Source organism: Pyxicephalus adspersus, chromosome 5 (assembly GCF_032062135.1).
Source record: "Pyxicephalus adspersus chromosome 5, UCB_Pads_2.0, whole genome shotgun sequence".
Lineage (NCBI taxonomy): Eukaryota > Metazoa > Chordata > Amphibia > Anura > Pyxicephalidae > Pyxicephalus > Pyxicephalus adspersus.
In genome coordinates, this window is record NC_092862.1 from 78,441,680 (window position 1) to 78,462,069 (window position 20,390).

At 36.9% G+C, this 20,390-nt stretch overlaps 1 protein-coding gene across 1 annotated transcript in view; it reads right to left on the bottom strand.

Moving 5' to 3' along the window:
• Window positions 1-278: 278 nt before the first annotated feature.
• Window positions 279-20,390, bottom strand: part of RPRD1A (regulation of nuclear pre-mRNA domain containing 1A) — a 66,517-nt gene continuing 46,405 nt past the window's right edge. The window contains exon 7 of the mRNA XM_072411923.1: window positions 279-630. Within this exon, the coding sequence (XP_072268024.1) occupies window positions 481-630 (150 nt within the window). The 3' untranslated portion in view covers window positions 279-480. The remainder of the gene's footprint in view (window positions 631-20,390) is intronic.

Consider the following 20,390-nt stretch of genomic DNA (forward strand, 5'->3'; position numbering starts at 1 on the left):
TAAGGTTAAAAGCCACAGCAATGGGCTTACATTCCTATGCACAGTAATGACAGGAACTTTCAAGAGTGGAATTCTGGAGTTGGTGTTTACTGCTCCTTGTCCTGTAATTTACTAAAATAATGGCCAATCAAGTAATGTTGGGCATTTAACTGTGCTCATGTAAATGCAGCCAATCAACCCTCTTTGACCCAGTTTGTCACAAATGTCTCTTCTAAACCTACATGTAACAAAATAGTTCAAAAGACGTGGTTAATCAATTAATGTACAATCACCACCAGTTTTTGATAAATATGTTATATTTACTATCCACGGAATAGTGATTACTTACACAGTACAATTTATTTATTCAGAGTCAAACCATTCTGAACAATATACATAATTAACTGATTTAGAACAATATACAAAATAAAACTAATAAGATATCCAAGTCTAAGCAAGACAATTGGTGCTATAATGAAAATCAGACTTCACAGCTTTAGGTTATTCATCACTGTAGATGTCATTTGCATATGGCAAATGGACTCTACTTCCTGTAACATTTGGAAGACGTGACAGATCTGGCAGATTTTGGATCCGCAGCCTCAGCTCTTTCCGGACTTGGGAAACTCTTGCCAATTTGCGCTTGTACTCCTGAAAAACAAAAATCAACATAAACTTAAAACCACTTAAAAGGCCACATGGACATTTGTGCACTAGGTCAACACAGGTCAGTTAAACTAATAATAATATTATGTGCAATTAGAAAGCATAAATTATAGTAAATTTCAACTGCACTTGGAAAACACCAACAGGTGGCCAGTAGGGGCAACAACAACCAACCCCCAAAAGACAATGTTTTCATACCATATTACTCTATTCTTCCTGACTTTGTCATCAGCCTTGCATTTTTCCTAGTGTCCTTGACACTTCTAGTACTGTACTGTAACATGAGGTAGTACTTGCAACCCATTCAAGTTGCACAAAAGGTCCAGATCATCCAAAGCACGTGGCTTATCACAAGAATGTTTGGTGTGTCTCTGACACAGTCTCAAGTGTATGAAGGAGGTACCAGGATTTAAAAAAAAGTAGAGCTGGACAGGGCCACAGATTGGCAACAATGCAGCAGCGGAACCGGCATCCTTGTATTTTGTTAAGAGGCACAGTTTGCACTGAGAATATGTGCCAGACATGAAAGAGTTTAAAGACAGTGGTAAAGGGTACCTACCTATGCTGCCTACAATATCATCCCGCAAGACTAGTTTGGCAGTGGGTCTGGTATAGTCTGGAGGGCCATGTCCTTAGAGGACTGCACAGAGCTCCACATGGTAGGTAATGGTGCCCTGACTACTGTTAGTTAAAAGGATGAAATCTTCAGACATTACTCTGCTTCAGCAGAGCCTAAGTTTCTCCTGGTGCCGGACACTGTGTGTCCTTATATGAACAGAGTGTGTAGGCAGTCTTTGGATGACAAAAGAAATTGATGCCATTGACAGACCTGGACCATTGACAGTTCCACAGACCTGGATTTAATAGAGATACTCTGGGACATTATGCATTGGTGCCCATAACTCTGCCAAGTAGCACCACATACTCTACAGGAGCTCACGGTTGTCCTGAATCAGGTCTAAGGAAAAAATGCCAGGGTACCATCTGCCATTTTATCTGAAGTATGTCTACACATTTTCAGGAATACATACAGACACATGGGGAGCCGTATGAGCCACATTATGAGTTATAATGAAATTCAATAAGTCTATGATTTGAGTTTTTTTGATTTTCAGTGTGAATTTGAAACCAGCACTGGGTAATGGTTTTGGTTTCTATTGGCCGTCCTTACTTCATTTACACAATAAAAATATAAAAAGCCTTTCAGCTTGAATATTTCAATCATTGAGAACTGAGATGTGATTTTATTGTCCCCTTTTTTTTTTCAAAAGCAGTGTGTACACAAAGACATCCTATGTGAAGTTTGTAACTGGCTTACTGCTTTTAACAACATCGAACCTTAGTAAGTGCAGGCTGTTTGGTGAGGTCTATTAAGCCCTTTATTGTGCTTTATTACACTACAAGGGTCTATTTTACTTTTTTACAACAATTTAAAGTATTAGATATAATTTTTCAAGTTAATGTATGCATACTAAATAGTAATGATGTCACTGGACCTAAAAAAAAAACAAATAATGAAAACATTTTTTTAAATTTTCATTAACATACTGATGAGGGGACATATGAATGACCAGGAAAGCAAATATATCCAGATAAGTTTTTATGTTGGTGTGTTAACAGATAACTTGCACAAGTAATTACAATAGCATTAGACAACAAACAACGGGAATGTTCTGTTGGCATTGCAAGATCCAGTATACATTCTTCTTCCATGTCAGTAACTTAGAAAATACTTGACCATCAGGACAACCAAACAATCAGCATTTTCAAAAAAGGAAATTGCAAATGTCAGACCCCATGCTTCTTCAGTACAGATTTCCTTTAAAGGGTAACTATGTTTTTAAATAACATAGAGGACCACTAATGCTGTGTATACACGTTCAATAGTTGTTGGAAAGGATCTTTCACAATCCTTTCGGATGAAAAGACTGAATGATGCATGTACGAGTGCTGCACATACAGCACCCTTTATGAAGAGGGAGAACGACGGGAGCAACACCCGGCTGCGTTCTCCTGTTAACTTTCATTACGATCGTCCGGCATCTCAGGATAAACTAGGACAGATCCATGAACAACGAAAGACGAGGTGTCTGTCATTTTTTATTATGCAGGGACGTAAGCTGGATGTATGACCTACTATATACTTTTTGTAATTTTAACCCCCCTAGTGGTATTCCCGAGTGTGACTCGGGGAGGATTTTCCATGCAAAAATTCGGTATTCCCGAGTCACACTCGGGTTACCTAAAAACATGGTAAAAACCCACTTTCCTTGCTTCGCCGGCACCCCCGTCATCCTGCTGGTCCACGCAGGTCCTAGAGACACGTCCTCCTCCTCTGATCTTCAGCCACGAAGTGCAGAGACGATCTCCAAGGTTTCCCGGTGTTGTCGGTGCGGGCAGGAGAAAAGGCGGGAAATTCAAAAAATTTTGTATTGAATTCAATACAAAATAGCTGCACTAAGTCCAATACAAAGAAATCTTCATATAATATATATATATAATAATATATATATTATATATGCTGCTGCACAGTTATATTACATGTTTAACTATTTTTTTATTTTTTAGCAGATTTTTGTGTTTTTTTTTAAAGTTTATTATCAAAGTTATTAACTATTGGACATATTTCGGTGAGTTATGCCTAAGCAATATAGGCCTACAATGTAAAATACAATTCCATGCAAAAAATTGTACCGCTTTTTGCATGGAAATACGGACAGAATTAGACCGCCAGGGGGGTTAAGTACTACAGGAACACAGACAAAGATGAGAGTTTTAGTTTAATATTGTGATCACTGCAATATGACTATATGTCTTAGGTCAGGAATACTTGCAAAGTGTGTAAACTGTATGTTTGTATTGCTTTATTTTTACATTATGCTCATATATACATGCCATTGCATTTCTTTTAACGTTTCAAAAAAAAAACTCATTAGGTGGTAAATGCCTTTCTTGGCACTTCTCATGACAAAATACCATGGATCAGATCCTCTCACTTGACCCTACAGGACCACCTAATAAAATGAATGCACACTGCCAATGTTCCTTAAATGTCCTTGCTCCAAGATTAGGAGTAAAAGAGAGAAAAAAAAGTTATTTTGTGGCCAAAATTGGCTATTCTGGTTTGATAGATGAACACTTCTTCACTTAATAATTTGCCTGACTGCAATTTGGTGTGTTTGAGTTTTTAGTTATTTAAACTATTTAAGTTTTCAGACAAGTAGGCATTTCATTTCAATTTCTGTTTCTTTGCTTCTCCATCTAGGTACTTGGCTTACGTTCCAGGTTCTTTGCCTGTTTCTCTGCTTCCACTGTGTTCCCAACTGCTCCAGCAGTTCAGGCACTGAAACTGCAGAACAAATAGGCAGACTGGCTTAAACACCAACCAAATAATTTTGGAACATTTTGGAACATAAAAAAAAAACATAGGCAAGAAATTGCATTTCTTTTCTCCTATAAGTTCAAGTCATCACCATTTATCTGGACCGGTGAGGCTTCAGCATTTCATTAAAAATGATTTATGGCACTTGCTCTAAGGAAGCAAGAAAAGAAAAAATAAGAGAGTAGGAAATGGTACAGTCATACATTAATTTTATGGAATTACGTCTATAAGGATGTCTATAATCTACAAACAGACCTGGATGTACTGTTTGATTGGGCAGCCAAGTGGCAAATGGCATTTAAAATTTATAAATGTAACGTAATGCACTTGGGGGCCAACAACATGCATGCTTCATACTGTCTAGGGGGAATTCATTTGGGGGAGTCAAAAAAAGGAAAATGAAATGGGGGTTCTGGTAGATCATAGACCTATTATTAATAGCATGCAATGCCAAGCTGCAATATCTAAAGCTAGCAAAGTACTTTTTTGTAATAAAAAGAGGAATAGACTGCATAGATGGAAACATAATCTTGCCCCTGTACAAAGCATTGGTCAGACCACATCTGGAATATGCAGTCTGCTTTGGGGTACCAGTTCACAAAAAGGATATTGAGGAATTAAAAATAGTGCAGAGAAGGGCAACTAAACTAATAGAATGAATGGAGGAACTCAGCTATGAGGAGAGATTAGTTAAACTAAACCTATTTTCCTGTGAGAAGAGATGTTTAAGGGGGGATATGATCAGTTGATTCCCAATTATTCACTTGAAAGTCATTACAAAGGACAAGGGGGACTCTGCGTCTGGAGGAAAAGAAGTTTAAGCTCCAGATAAGTAAGGGATTCTTCACTGTAAGGTCTGTGAAAATGTGGAATAGGCTTCCTCGGGAAGTAATTTTAGCACATTCTATAAATTGCTTTAAGAAAAGCTGGATGTATTTCTGGAAGCATACAATATAACTGGGTATTAAAATTTTAAATTAAAGACAACAGAGACTGTTGATCCAGGGAACATCCAGTTGCCTCACGGGATCAGGAATTTTTTTTTTTTTCTCCTGTCCTGCAAATTGAATTACACTTATATATATAAGTAATAAATAAAATGCCAGCAAACTTTATTAAGAACCTATTTAAAATCCTAAAATATTTTATCTTAAAAAAATATTCAGTTAAGCAGCGTTAGTGGTTTAATTTAAATATTGTATAAGGATATTAAAGTAATGTGACACCTAGGCCCTGATTTATTAAAGCTCTCTGAAGAAAATACACTTTCACAAGTAAAGCTGGGTGATCCAGCAAACTTGGAATAGATCTGGTCCAGGATTCAAGGCATTTGCTAGCAAATGACATTGAAGAAATCCATTTCAGGTTTGCTGGATCACCCAGTTTCACCGATGAAAGTGTATTCTCTCCAGCCTTGGAGAGCTTTAATAAATCTGGCCCCTAATGTGAAACCTGGAAAAGCGGATATTAAAGCCCATGAAACACTTAGAATATGTTTGGAATATTCTTTGAGACTCTTTGACTCTGGAAACAGTTTTGGGACCCCCTTTTCAATGTGATGATGGTCTTTTTTTTTTAGATATTTTTAATAATATTTATTATATATCTTTATATATATTTTTTTCTAATATATAAAAAAAATGTTGGGATATGGCGTTATTCTCAGATAAGTTGTCACTGGAAAATTACATTTTGTCTCTATTGTTTAGCCATGCTTTATAAGAGTTTTTTTTTAGAGTTTGGAGTTTTATCTGGGATATGTTTATTATTTTCCCTAGTGGATGAACCTGATTCTTTACCTATATATTGATGAGGTCACTGTGTAAGAGATACAGCAGGAATGTGACTCATAGAGTAGTAAAGTGAGCTTCGTGTATAGAGAATTTCATGTACTTTAAAAAGTCCCTGTGGAAGACTGAATGGAGTTCTATTGAAAAATCATGCAGAAAGACAGCTTGCCTGTTCTCAATGGAGAACAACCTAATATTTCTTGCATAACAACTTTAAAGCGAAGTCCATAGTCTGCAGGAACAAAAATCTTTTTTTTCTGTTTGGTTGGCCTACTAAGAAATGTTGAGCAGATTATATTTCATGTGCTCTGGTGGTTTCAGTAATCAGGTGAGATTGCCATATTGAATTCATACACTGTCCCCAGAAAAACCACTTTCTTGAGACCACAAAATAAAAGAATTAGGAAAAAATGAGTCATAGTCATATGTTCATGAATTGCTGCAAATAAAAGGCAATCGGACAGGTGGCCTGTGACCTGCAAGGAAAGATATTCTATTTCCAAATAGTTTCAGTAAACAACTCTTTGGATGGACTCACTACAGATGTTCATCTCCATAGTTCTTCAACAAGACTGAATATTTTCATTAGACTTGGTGTATTTCCACATACCATACTTCACATATTTCCTAAATTTTGGTTGTTAAGTAACATTTCCACTTTAAGGTGTATTCTTTTCAACTTTTATCTGCTCCAAGGACATTTTTCAAAGTCTTTCTGTCAACAAATGTCCTACAGTTCAGTTGGTTTGTGACTCAGAAAACTATTTCCTCTTCAGAGTTCCTCTTCGACAATGCAAAAGCAAGTTTTACTTTCACTTAACAAGGTGACACAATTGATCTCTTGTACATAGAAAGTAATGCAATTCCCAAATCTTGTGTGTAGAAGACTACACGGTATTCCTGGTTTTGCTTACAGCAACCACTGTGGTGGTCACATGGGCACGATGGCATAGGAGACACCTCCAGGTTTTCTTCTGTCACCAATGGGATCAAGCTTCTTTGTATCAGAAATTTGTCTCCATGGAAAGCTGTTAATCCTGGATATCACTGTTGCTTCTGATGCCTGTCTCCAGGGCTTGGGTTTAGAAGCTTCGGGGGAATGGAGTACTTGTATTCCTTTTTGTTCACATATGCCTTTACTATGCTATATTAATTTTGTAGATGTTATCAATGTATTTCTCTTAAGAGGTTACTTGTGTTTGTCCCACAACAAAGCAGAAAATGTGTCTGAAATGCATTGGAATTCGTTTTTTAAAAGAAAAATGTAACTACAGTAAACCGTTAACTTGATTTGCAGGACCTATATCAGCACCCTTAACTACTCTGTATGTACCCTAAGTAAGTTTTTATTTAAAATGTTTTATCAAAATGTTAAAAATAAAAATGATTTTATGAGAAGATACATGCTTTGTTGCTGTCACAATCTTTTCTGTTTGCTTACCTAAACCTAAGGTATTTCCAAATGTATACACTTGTATTCCCTGCCAGTTATATCTTCTGGATAACAATGGTTCCTTAATAGACAAGGTCTACATTTGTTATTTGAAAGTCTAACTTCTGACTCTTTGCTTTTTGCTTAAGGTACCCATAGGCAGAGATGCAAGAAGCTTTCTTGATCAGATAAAACTTTTTACTAGTCAATGCATCCTTTATTGGCAAAAGCCACCATTTCCTCTAATGTAATTGGAAGAGGTGTTTTTATTTGTGGAAGAACAAGGGTTTTACCTTCTGCATCCAACTGTAGTTGAAATCTTGGAGTACCTGCAAATGCCTTGGATGAGGGTCTGCTATCTAAGACTCTTTAAGCGCAGATTTCTATCTCATCATTGCCTAGAGAAGACCGATAAGTCAATCAGCTCCTGGTTCAACGATTTCCTCAAGCAGCAATAAAAATTAAACAAATCTTAAAACCCCATTACTAGATTGTAAGCTCTTCGGGGCAGGGTCCTCTCCTCCTATATCACTGTCTGTATTAGTCTGTCATTTGCAATCCCTATTTAATGTACAGTGCTGCGTAATAAGTTGGCGCTATATAAATCCTGTTTATTATTAATAATAATAATAATAATAATAATTAATTGCTTTCTGGGATTTACTTCTGGTCCTACAGATGATGATAGAACTCTAATTTATCCATCAAAATAATCATTGATTAATTGAAATCAAAGACAAGATCCTTAGTTCAGCCATCTGGGTTTGGAAATTCCAAGTTATGTTTCCTCCCCAGAATTCCTGCCAAAGGTATCCTAATTGGAAAGCAATGCTTCTGACATGCACTCTGACCTTGCTGAGTAACTTCAAGCAAAATTTGTAAGCCTTGAGCCTTCTTTCTACATACCTAAGACAAGATCAAAAAGATTTGTATGACTAACAACCTATTTGTTAATGCCAAAGGACCCAGTAAAGGGTCAGCTGACTTAACTCCTGACATAAGTCTCCTGATTTTGGATCCTCTGTAATTTCAGCTGCCTTGGCTGCCAATTCAATTTTTGTTTAAGCAGTATGATATGTAGCAATTTACACCTCCTAAGCCTTTATGTCATTGATTGTTACATCACATGGTAACCAGCCATGAGCACGAAATAGCAAACCAGAAGACTATTCTAGAGTAAGTGATCACCTTAAGTTGTAGCAAACTAAGGAATGTGACATGTCATGTTTCTCATGTGGACTTTTCCCCCAACATACACTTTCATCAATGAACCAGGGTGATCCAGCAAATCTGGAATGGATCTGGTCCAGGACTGAAAACAGGCCCATGGAATAGATTGCCAAGGAAAGTGGTGTTTCAATATGGTGACTACTGCTGAAGTGCCATTTTTGTTAGTTTAGTTACAGTGTGAAAGTTTATACACCTTTAATTGATTGATTGATTTTGACTCTGGTGAGGAGATTCACTGTCTATTGTCACCCGAGCAAAAAGTGATGTGGAATCCCAAAGTTACGGATAACACATATATAATAATTATTATATAATAAACATAAATAATAATGTACAATTAACAAGAATATAGGGGAAAACTTTTTATTTGGGGACACCTGTTACAATTTTAAATTGCTAAGCATAGATTTTCTGTTTCTTTCCTATATAGTTAACACCTTTTTATTTTAACTAACCTGTAAACATTTAACAGTGATGTTTTGAGTTACTCACATACCTTACCTGACATATTCAGAATCATAAAACTTTCTGTGATTAGTCAGCAGAAGTTGCAAAATGAAAAAATGCGAGCAACCAGAAAACTGAAAAACTGAAAAAACTCTAAAAGAATAGACTCTCTGAACTATATCCGGGCTCATTCGTTTAGTAATTGGAAACATGGCCCCTACTGGATCCTTACTGAAATTCAAAAGTGTAATGAATGTATGTAACCAGTAATTCCTTCCACCATCCACACAGACTCAGCTTACTATAAGCTACAAAGAGCCAGAATCAAATAAGTATGTTGTGTCAGGAAATTATTGAAGAGCTGAAGAAACAATAACTAATATTTAAAATGTTGATGGTCCGGAAAACCAGTTACCATTATTATTCAATACAGTTGTTTTTTTATGCACAGATAAGTCTTTTTTCTTTCTTCTATCTCAGATACATACCCTTTCTGAATGTACTGTACCGTATATGGGTCTACCCGGGCCTCAAATGTTTATGTTAGATCTGAGCTGATGGTGGTGCTGAATATTTTCTTGTTTCTGACTTTGAAAGGGTAAGTATATATTTATTTTATTATTTATAATAATAGATTATATTTTTTGTGTGTGCTTGACCTAGAAATGGTACAAACCACTATGGTTTCAAAAGTCAACCTTGCATTTTTGTTTGAATTTCAGCTTCAAAGAGAATTAAAAACACATGCAGACCTAACTTTTACAATGGTGTGAAATATTAAGTTATCACTATCTACTGGGGCCTTACCTTTGTGATATGGTTGTATCTAATTCCCTTTTTTCGTCTTTTTTCCCAGTTTATAACATTGTTTTATTCACTTTCAGTCAACACACACATTATACCATTAATAAATTCTATTGTTTCATTTCCTTTAAAAACTGAGCTATATGCTTGTAAAAAGCTTATGATTTATTAAAAAAAAAACTGGTAAAACGTGAAGAATACAAAACTCTATTAAACTGTATTAACATTAAATAGGAGTTGCAAATAACAGACAGATACAATGACACAGGAGGTGTAGAGGACCTTGCCCAATATATTATAATCCCCTTCTGATAATTAACTAACATGCTAAAAGTTAAGTAAGCCTAAATGACTGTTTACTGTGTTTTAAGGTCTTGTTAAACTTTTGATTGTTTTTTTTTTTATTTTGAGTGCTACTTTTAATCCTGGATATTTACTCAAATGTTATCATTCTCAAATGGAAAACATAGTATAAAAATACCATAGTACAAAAGTTTTTTTGTAAAAAAATTAAGGCCAATTAAAGAAGCAGAATTCTGATACCATTAAGTTGTGCTGCCTACATCAAGAGGCAACCAAGAATGTAAGCTTAATTAATTAAGCTTGTGTGTAAGCTTAAGTGATGGTGGAGTTAGAGGCAGCTCAACTTATTAGGGACCTTTTGGGAAGCAAGGTGAAAGATAGGCGCTTACAGACTACACTACATCCAATGATGATGGAACACTTTCCTGTGGTGGGCTGGGGAGGGACAAAGTAATGGAAAAAATATGTCCTGATTTAAGTGGAAGAAAGTCACCACTTTGGGCAACAATAAAGGTCTGGGTCTCAGAACCACGTTTTCCTAGATGCAAGTTCAGACACTGTCCAAAAAAAGTGTAATGGCAACATGAAAAACAAAGCTATGCGTGGGGGGAGTAAAAGGAATCTAACTGATGGGATGTAACAGGGATGCAGACACATAAAAAGGACAGGATGTAGATACCAGAGTCATGGGTGGACAAACCATGTAAAACCTGTTAAATGAATTTCATAAACAGCAAAATAGAGGCCAAGGGTTCTTGGACCAGAATTGCTAAGACAAACATCTGTCCTTTGAGTGTGCTGAAAGCCAGGTTCTGAGTCTAGCCTGGCCATGAGAAGGGAAAACAACTCCTACAAATGACTTCCTGGAATGAAGCCCTTTAGATTCATACAAAGGAAAGTAAGCCTTCCATGTCCAAAGATTGACCTTGCATTAAGCAGGTATCCAAGTTTTAAGCATACAAGAAATGCGGCAACATCATTACCTCTTAAAGCCTGGGTTTCAACAGAAATGCCATTTAGGCCAGTGACCATCAAGCAGACTAGTCAACTGATTTTTGGGACAGTGGGTCCAGATACCCATGAAGCATTGCTAGGGGTTCTATCAGACCAACATACCATGACCTCCTGGGCCAATCTGGTGCAATGAAATTCACCAGGATTCTTTCCACCTCAGTCCTGAAAAGCACATGAAGAAGAAGCTGAGGAGGTACAATCACTAACAATTAACACTCTGTACACTGCTTTACATTCCTTTTGCATTCACAAACTTCTCGCAAACCTTTTCATAAAAACAGGATTTCTTGATTTACATGTAGTGCAATACATGTTCTACTGTGCAACATGACAAGATGGCAGAAGATCAAAACTAGAAAAAGAAGATGGCAGTGCCCATGATGAAAAAAGAACAGGGGTTTTTAAAATGGTTTGTTACCAAAATTCCAATTATTACCAAAATGCTACACTGCTTTTGGAACACATTTCAAAATGAGGATAGAGATCCAGTTATGTTTAAAATTAAGCACACCTTTGACTTTTTTCTACATACTTGAACAGGAAAACATTAAATCTTTGTTCAAACAGTGCCTACTGATAAAGGTGATATACTTAAATATGACACACAAAACTGACATACATACAAAAAAAGATCACACTGTGGGATCCTCGGGAAACAGGTGCAACAGTTGGTGCATGCATCTACAATTAGAATGAATGCACCTATTTAAATGGTGGAAAGGAGTACCAGGGAAAAAGCCTTTGTTGTCCAAGACCTAGCAAAACTACAGTTTGCCTATCAACATATATGCAAAAAGACATATAGTCAAATTGCCTTTTTATATGTAATTTTTATTGAAAGAAATAACAAGTACAAAAAAGAGAGAAAAACTGAAACAAAATTCTAGCAACCTGATATTTACCATGTGGCTAGCAAGAATACACTAGAAAAGTATACATGTTCTGTTTTGTATTTGAACAAAAGATGTGAAAATAGGTTCACATTTATTTTTGTTTATACCGAGAAAGCAGAGCAGAAAAGAAAAAAATAGTAAAGTTAGTTAGTAGTGTAGGGGGAGAAAGAATAAAATAGAAAGAGAAAAGCAAAAAAAAAAAAAATACAGAGGAGAAAGGAGGGAAAACCTTCCCATGACAATAACAACATGTTGTCGTTATTGGTTAATAAACTTATATTACCAAATAGATTTATGTATTTTAAATCAAAAATTTGTGGAGTCGGGATGTCCAAAGAAAAAGTTGTTAAAGAAAAAAAGCAATGAGATCTATTTACATTTATATAACAGTCTGAGAATTATATTTAAACTTTTGTACCAAATTAAAATCTGTTGTGTATCATACCAGAGCGTACTATGGAAAGCTTCAATAACACTGGGGAACAATTTTGAATACATTTTTTGTTGTCTTCAATTTTTAGGTTTATTTACACTAAAATAGGTATGCCGATTCTGAAAGTGCAGTTAGTTTTCTTCTATCACGTCAGGTTTTTTTCTCTACCTCTGATATTAATGCAATTACTGTAGCGTGGATTTGTATAAGCTATTCATTTACACACAAGACAGCGTGGTCAGAGGTTGTGCACTGCTCTACATAGTGAATAAGCAAAATTTATTTTTCTACTTACACACATATTTCCCTTCTTTCAGATCATGTCTGGCTCTGCTGTTTCTCGTCGTAAGTGCCTAAACAACCAATTCATTTTGGTATATCTGGCAGTTTCACCATTTCCAGTCAAAGGGCGAACATCAGCACAGTTGTAGAGCAAGCCTATTTGGCATATTTCAAAGTTAAACTTGGTGATCAAGATAAGTCTTGCACCCCTCATAAGGTGTATCATTTAAAGCCATTGTTGAGCGTTTACGGATGTGGACAAAGGGAACACGTGATAACATGCCATTTGGTATGGTTTGGCGAGAGCCAGGAAATCATTTTAGTGACTATTGCTTTTGTATAGTGAAAACTTTAGGATATAACAGGAAAAATAAATGAAGAACATGATTATGGTGATGAACTAGGTGACAACAATGATGAAGAGTTTGAAATTAAAGTGGACTCTGTTCGTAAGGGGTTTGATCAGCATGAGTTGTATGATTTGGGACTATCAAAGAAGGCTTCAGAACTCCTAGCTTCAAGACTGCGTGAGAAAAACTTACTTGAAAAAGGAACAAAGGTATCAAACTTTCGAACCAGAGAAATTGCATTTCTGCATTACTTTAGAACTGACAGTGGCTTTGTGTATTGCCATAACATACCTGGTTTAATGGAGGAATTGGGAGTTCCAATCTATACCTCAAATGAATGGCGACTATTCATCGATAGCTCAAAGCGTGTCCTTAGAATGGCAAAATATTTGGGTCAGTCCCAATTGGTCATTCAGTTTCTCTTTGTGAAGAATGTGCAGACATAAAGAGAGTCATTGAGTTGTTGCAATATCACCAACACAATTGGGTCATCTTTGTTGACCTTAAAATTGTATGCTTCCTTCTTGGTCAGCAACGCGGATACACCAAGTATCCCTGTTATCTGTGCATGTGTGACAGTAGAGCTAGTGAGAGGCATTGGGTGGAAAGGACCTGACCTCCAAGATCTGCCCTAAAACCAGGTGATCCAAACATTCTACATGAGCCACTTGTTGATAGAAAGAACATTATATTCCCGCCTCTGCACATTAAACTGGGTCTGATGAAGCAGTTCATTAAAGCTTTGCCAACTGAAGGAGACTGTTAATTTCAAGTACCTCATTTTGGCATTTCCTAGCCTTTCATTTGAAAAAAAAAAAGGCCGGTGTGTTTGATGGTCCACAGATGCAAAGATGAACATTTCATCAGGAAAATGTCAGAAGTCGAAAAAAAGAATGCTTATTTATCATTTAAAGCCATTGTCAAGGACTTTCTTGGAAACACATGAGCAAATTACACAGAAATTGTCCAGAAATTTAAATAAACAGTACATTCAAGTTATTATTTCATTATTTTTTCATTCTATGTAAAATTTGTATATTTTTTGACAAAAATGGAGGGTACCCTAAATCGTAAAAAGTGGATGTGATAGCAAAAAAACTGCGGTCCTTTCTGGATTCACCACCCATAAATTAGTAAAAAAACAAGTGTAAGATCTAACTCAACAAAAAATGCGTACCCCAGTGTAATACAATTTACCTGAGTAGAGGGCATGTTTCAAAAAAAAGGAAGCCAAATGGTAAAACATTTCTGTATATTTATCTTTATGTAATGTGGCATTAATTTTGTCTGAGTATCAACTTATGTAGTACCTGGGATAAGTGGTACAAGGGTTTTTGTGAATGCAGTTCACCAATATACACTTCTTTTCTGCCAAAGGCAATAATGTTCAAAAATGTTTAAATTTTGGTTTTTAATGGTGTTTATTCCAGGATAAAGACTATGGAACAAAGCAGCACATGGGTCAGGTTCTCTAGTGCGGTGAGTTATAGCGCACATTTTTGTATGACAGGGCAATTCCACAACAAATATTCCAAATCAATGTTCTGGACCATACATTTCGGGCATTAAGGATCTAGACGAGTCAATGGGCCTGATTTAATAAAGCTCTCCAAGGCTGGACAGGATACACTTTCATCAGTTAAGCTGGGTGATCCAGCAAACCTGGTATAAATCCAGTCCAGGATTGAAAACATTTGCAAACAACTGACTTTTAAAAAATTCATTCCAGGTTTGCTGGATAAGCCAGCTTTACTGTGGAAGGTGTATCCTATCCAGCCTTGGGGAACTTTATTAAATTCGGACCAATATGTGGGATGTTGAAAGGATAATGGGCCTTGTAGATTTTTTTTTAAAACCATGTCTCGCCATTCTTCACCTAGAATCACCAACAGAACCTTAAGCCAACCAGATTTCAACTATTCAAAGGTGTGCTGAAATCTTTAAATCGATAAAAATTCACCTGCAGAATTTAAAAGACCTGCCAGAACTTTTATCCTTTTTAAACCCCAAATTTGATAGGCCCTTTAGTTGGGTATCTTGAGGAAAACTGGGGGATCCCATCACTGGCATGTGTGGTGAAAACACTGAATATATGCCGCTGAATTTTTTAATTTCTATGCAGGCATTAAGGGTACCTCGGTATACAAAATATGAGGAAGATTTACACCTAGTTGTTGTTTCGGATGATATAGTTTGACTTTTGCAACGTAGAAAGGCTGTTTGTAGTTTGGAAATGTCAGAATGTTTTAGTAAAAATGGGAGTTTGAAAGGGGATATAGTATGTTAGTGAAACTAATTATGTGGATAAAATGGCACTGTCCTATTAAAGAAACTGGCAGTTCATGCCACATCTCCAGTTACGAAATTATTTTGTCAATTATAGGTTTGACCCAAAGGGAGTACATTTCAGATGCTCCTCTTGAAATTATAATACCCAAATAAGTGATATGGTGAGCTGTTGGACAGACAGGAAGCAGTGAAAGAGTGACCCCAGTAAAATCAATACCTAAAGAACAAAATGGTGCTCTTCTTTGTTCTAAATTTGAAGACAACACTACTAAAGGTGATATTTTATCTTTTTGATTATATAAACTGTGGTGCACAAAAAAAGTAGTCTTTTTTTTGTAGTCTACCTACAACACTATGGGGTTATATCACTCTTAACCGCATAAGAAAGTATGTGTTATTGATTTTAAACAAAAAATCTTACTTTCCCACATAAATGCTTTAATGACATAATATTACCCCATTATATACCACTATCTGAACAAGTAGGTGCCATTTTGTGATTTCAGATACATACCGTGTTTCCCCGAAAGTAAGACCTACCCCGAAAATAAGACCTAGCACTTTTCCCCCCAACCTGCCCTAATATAAGACCTTCCATCGTCCATGGATCCGCCAGGACGGTCGTCGGACGATGGACGACGACCGACTGTACACACGGCAGATTTTTGCCCGATAATTGGCCGATACCGATTATCGGGCGAGAAAAATTTGCCGTGTGTACGCAGCTTAAGGCTTTAAAGTAGAAATAACATTGACTGTTGATCCAGGGAACATGTGATTCCCTAATGGAATCAGGAAGGAATTTTTTCCCCTGTTGAAACAAATTGTACCAGGGTTTTTTTTTGCCTTCCTTTGGACTTAATATGACCTATAGGTTTTATATCTGGGATAAGTTTTTTTTCCCTAGTGATTGAACTTGATGGACTTATGTCTTTTTTCAACCTAACCGACTATGTAACTCTTCTATCTCAACCTACTATGTCTGGGCGGGATCTATTACACCAGTAAGGAAAGATGCCAAATAATTAGTCAAAATTTTAGATAGAAATTTGACATATTGATTGATCAGGGAAAATAGGCAATATGAGCCAAGATCTAGTGGATGTTTATATTTTTTTTGGTAGCATCTTAATATGAGCTCCCAAACCAGATTGAAGATACAGATTGGAATACATTGTATTTTAAACTTTAACAAGTGGATCTGTAATTTGCTCAAGTATTTATAAAACTCACTAGGAAGCCCGTCTGGGTCAGATACCTTGGCATTGGTCGAACATTTTTAATTACTCGGGTTACAACCTCTGACAATATTTCAGATTTCCAAAAAATTTGATCTGCTTCTGAAAGATGGGGTAGTTTAACCTTGTCGAGGAAAGCTTGTCCTAAATGTATGTCGCAGCGGCAAGAATACAACTGGGTGTAAAATTTGGCCAATACTAACCCAATGTTCTTGGGAGAATGATGCATGATAATGGATGAATCTCTAATATTGAGGACATGGTGTGGTTTGTGGAATCCTTTTGCTAAATGAGCCAAACGTTTACCAGATTTGTTATTGTTGGAAGTGACCAAAATTGATATGAATATGACTTGTATGTAAAGACAATTCTGCCTTCTTGGAAACAAGCTATAAAAAAAAATTATCCGTGGAGACAGAGGCAGTCTCTTAAACATCAAAGGATTGCTTAACAGAGAAAATGATTGACCTTCCATGTGTGGATGCCTGAGGATCATTAACAATTTGGTGTCAATTTCTTCCCAAACCTGTTCACTATAACTTCAGTCTTCCTGGAGGGAGCAGGGGTATATGACAACAATGCCAAGCCTGGGACAAGGTCAGTCTGTGTGACCTCTTGATCAAGACGTCACCAAGGATGAAGCAACAATGTGATTCGCTCTGGACCTGCAGTGGGGTGTGGTTCAAGGAGGGAAAACCCTGGTGTGTATGGTTGTGTGAGAGATTGAACATATCCTAGAGACCTCTCCTTCCCCTTTCCTATATACCCTTTACCTTCTTCCCTTTTGTCTTGAAAATCATATGTAAATAATATCCTAAGCTGTAAATAAACCTTTCCCTTTTGTAAGATCTATTGGTCCTTCTTTAAATCCAAGGCACCCCAAACAGAGCACATTCTACAGTTACCAAAGCAGAAAAAATCAGAATTTTTGTAGGACTAAATTATTTTGTTGTATTGAGTTATCCAGATATCACAAGTGCATTTGGCTTGGATCCGGTTTTGTCAGAAGAGGTGAGAAAAATGTTAAATTGGTCATTGGCTTGTCTGGCTTATTGTCATGCCTGAGTATAGTTGCATAGCATTGTGCATTTAATGGTAGAGCTGTCTGTCATGATCTTCCCTCTGAGGACAGCTTTGGCAGTCTCTTAAAACAGTAAGTGGGTCTGACTTATGTTGCGCATTGTGAGTGTCGCATTCCATCCAGTTTAAGGTATTATAGAAAGGATTCATCATTTTTTAAGTAACTAGGAAAATGCCAAAGAAAAATCTATGGAGTCATATGATCGTTGCTGAATACTAATGGAAAATGGTCAATGACCTGAAATGACCAGTGGATGAATGTCAGAATGTTGAAGTTTCAAAAGAAGTTCTGAGCTTACCAGCATTGCATCTATCCAGATAACGTATGGTGTACTGATCAAGATTGGGTGAAGTCCCATTCCAGTAGATGTAGATGTCTCCATAAAGTAGATAGAAAGAATTGAAAGGCAAGATCATTGGAGAGTGTTTCGGACTTGTGACTGCTTGATTTCAATCTTCTACTTTATTAGGTAATGCGTTAAAGTCACCAGCTATTATGAGCGAGGTATAAAGATCATGGGAAGTAAGTATCTTTATAGCCAAGGTAGTGTAGAATAATGAATTACTAGCATTGGGACCATATACAGCAAATATAGTCAGAGTGGGTGAGTCAAATTGCAAAGTTACCACTGTCCTTCTACCATCAGAAGAGTCACAACTGGTTTCCTGTAATTTGTATCACGTTTGTTAAGCAGGATCAGTACACCTGCCCTTCTTCCTGCAGATAGAACACTCCAAACTTCCACTACCCATGACTTGCACATTAAATGGAATAAAGTTTTGGTAGTTGGGTTTCCTGCAATACAGCCACGTCAACATTCAACTTTCAGTGACGCAGGATTTTAGATCACTTTTGAAAAGCGAGTAGGCCCTTCACGTTCCATGTAACTAGTTTACTCCTCATGGGGGCCAGTATATGTGGTGAAGTCAATTACCAATGACATGGGATTAGAACATTTCAAAATTACACATTGGGATATCCCAGCTGAGCTGTCCTAGGTGTAAAAAGAAAGGACATCCCGAGTAGAAAAAAGTGCAATTAATTTTGGAATAGACGTGAGAAAACAAAACAAAAAAAAAATGAATAAAGTCAAGAACAAATTATTCAAAAAATCAAGAGTTGAAACATCTTTTAACGGACTTCCTTTTTTCCACGATGTTGGGGAGCAAAAGCTATGTGAGAAAGTGTACTAGAGTCACTTCCAGAATAGTAGTTATAAAGAGCAATTATTTTACAGGGAGCAGTCTCAGCTTCAACAAATCTCAAGGCATGATAAGGGAATATGTTAAAATCTTGTAATTAGGGTGGGTGGGTAGAAAGGATTGTCAGCTCACTTACAAGTAGTTTGCTAGGTGAGAAATCACTAACACATTTATTAGCTCAGTTGGGTATAGCAGCAGGTGAGGATTGTGATGACAAAGATTCCCTCCCTGGTGCTTTGGCCGATATGGCTGGGGATGAAGAGATCTCCAATGAGTCAACAAATCTTGTGGCAACTGGTACATCGGTAAAGTATGGTATTTCCAGAGATGGTGTAAAAATTTTCAAAGTAGCAGGGTACAGGACAGCAAATGTATTTGTTTACATGGGGTAGGGTAGTGTGGATTGGAGCAAAAGCTCTGCCACACTCAAGGTGTCTGCCAAGTAATCTGAAAAAATAAAAGTATTTGCATACTCCCAAGTGAGTTTTTCATACCCAAGATATGCTTAAAGAAGTTTTTTTTTTTGTAAAGTCCAAAAATTTTGCTATAACTGGCCGTGACGTGGCCTTCTGAAGGTGGGGAGGCCCACTCAATATGTTCTTTCAATCCTAAAAGAGGATTACATTCCTAAAAATTTAGGAACAGTATCAGAACAAAACTATGCCAATACAGAAAGTTTGATATACTTAGGTATCCTAATAAATCTAAGGTTATTATTCCTAGAGCGATTGTCAGTTCAATAGGTTTTTCTATGATAACATTATTAGTACTTACAGTTTGCAATTCAGTTTGGGTAGAGATCACTATTTTCCAGATTACTTACTCTCTGTTGGAGGTCTAAAATATGGGAGTCATGTCATACAGCTGCCACTGTTTCATTCATTGATTGACGTTGTTGAGCAATAGTGTCTTTAATCACCTGCTGCAAGCTGGGTTGGAGATGCTGAGCCACTTCTGCGGCTAGATGTTTGTAATATGGTGATAGACTGGCTGCTGTCCAGAGAGTGAAAGTCTGAGTCTTTCCACTTCACATGGAGGTCTGCCATCTTGGAAGGAGATTGCTCTGTGGACGAGCTTGAACTGGGAGCGACAGGACATGGGTGCAGCCGTTAAAAATTTGTTGAAATCCAAGTGGGATACTTGCACACTAGGTAAGTGTTCTGTGAGCCGGGTTGACCAAGAAAAGAATCCCCAAGCCGACCTGTGCTATCTTGCATCAGGTGCCGGAACCGGAAGTCCCAAAAAGCCTTTTAAAACGATATTCTGTGCAATGAAGAATCAAAATTAAGCTGCTTGGCCACAGTAACTGTAGACATATTTGGTGCAAACCATTATGATAATTGAATAATGTTAGCAATGTTATTGTTTGGGGTTTCTTTGCTGCTTTAGGGCCTGGACAGCTTGAAGTTTTGAAATCAACTATGAATTGTGCATAGTATTAGAGTATGCTTGATGAAAGAGAGGAAGCCAATCCCACAGTGATAAGATTAGAAAACACAACTAGAGTGGTTGCCGAGCCAATGGTACATAAGAGAAAAAGTGGAAAGATAGCGGCTCTTTAAATAAGTTTAGCAT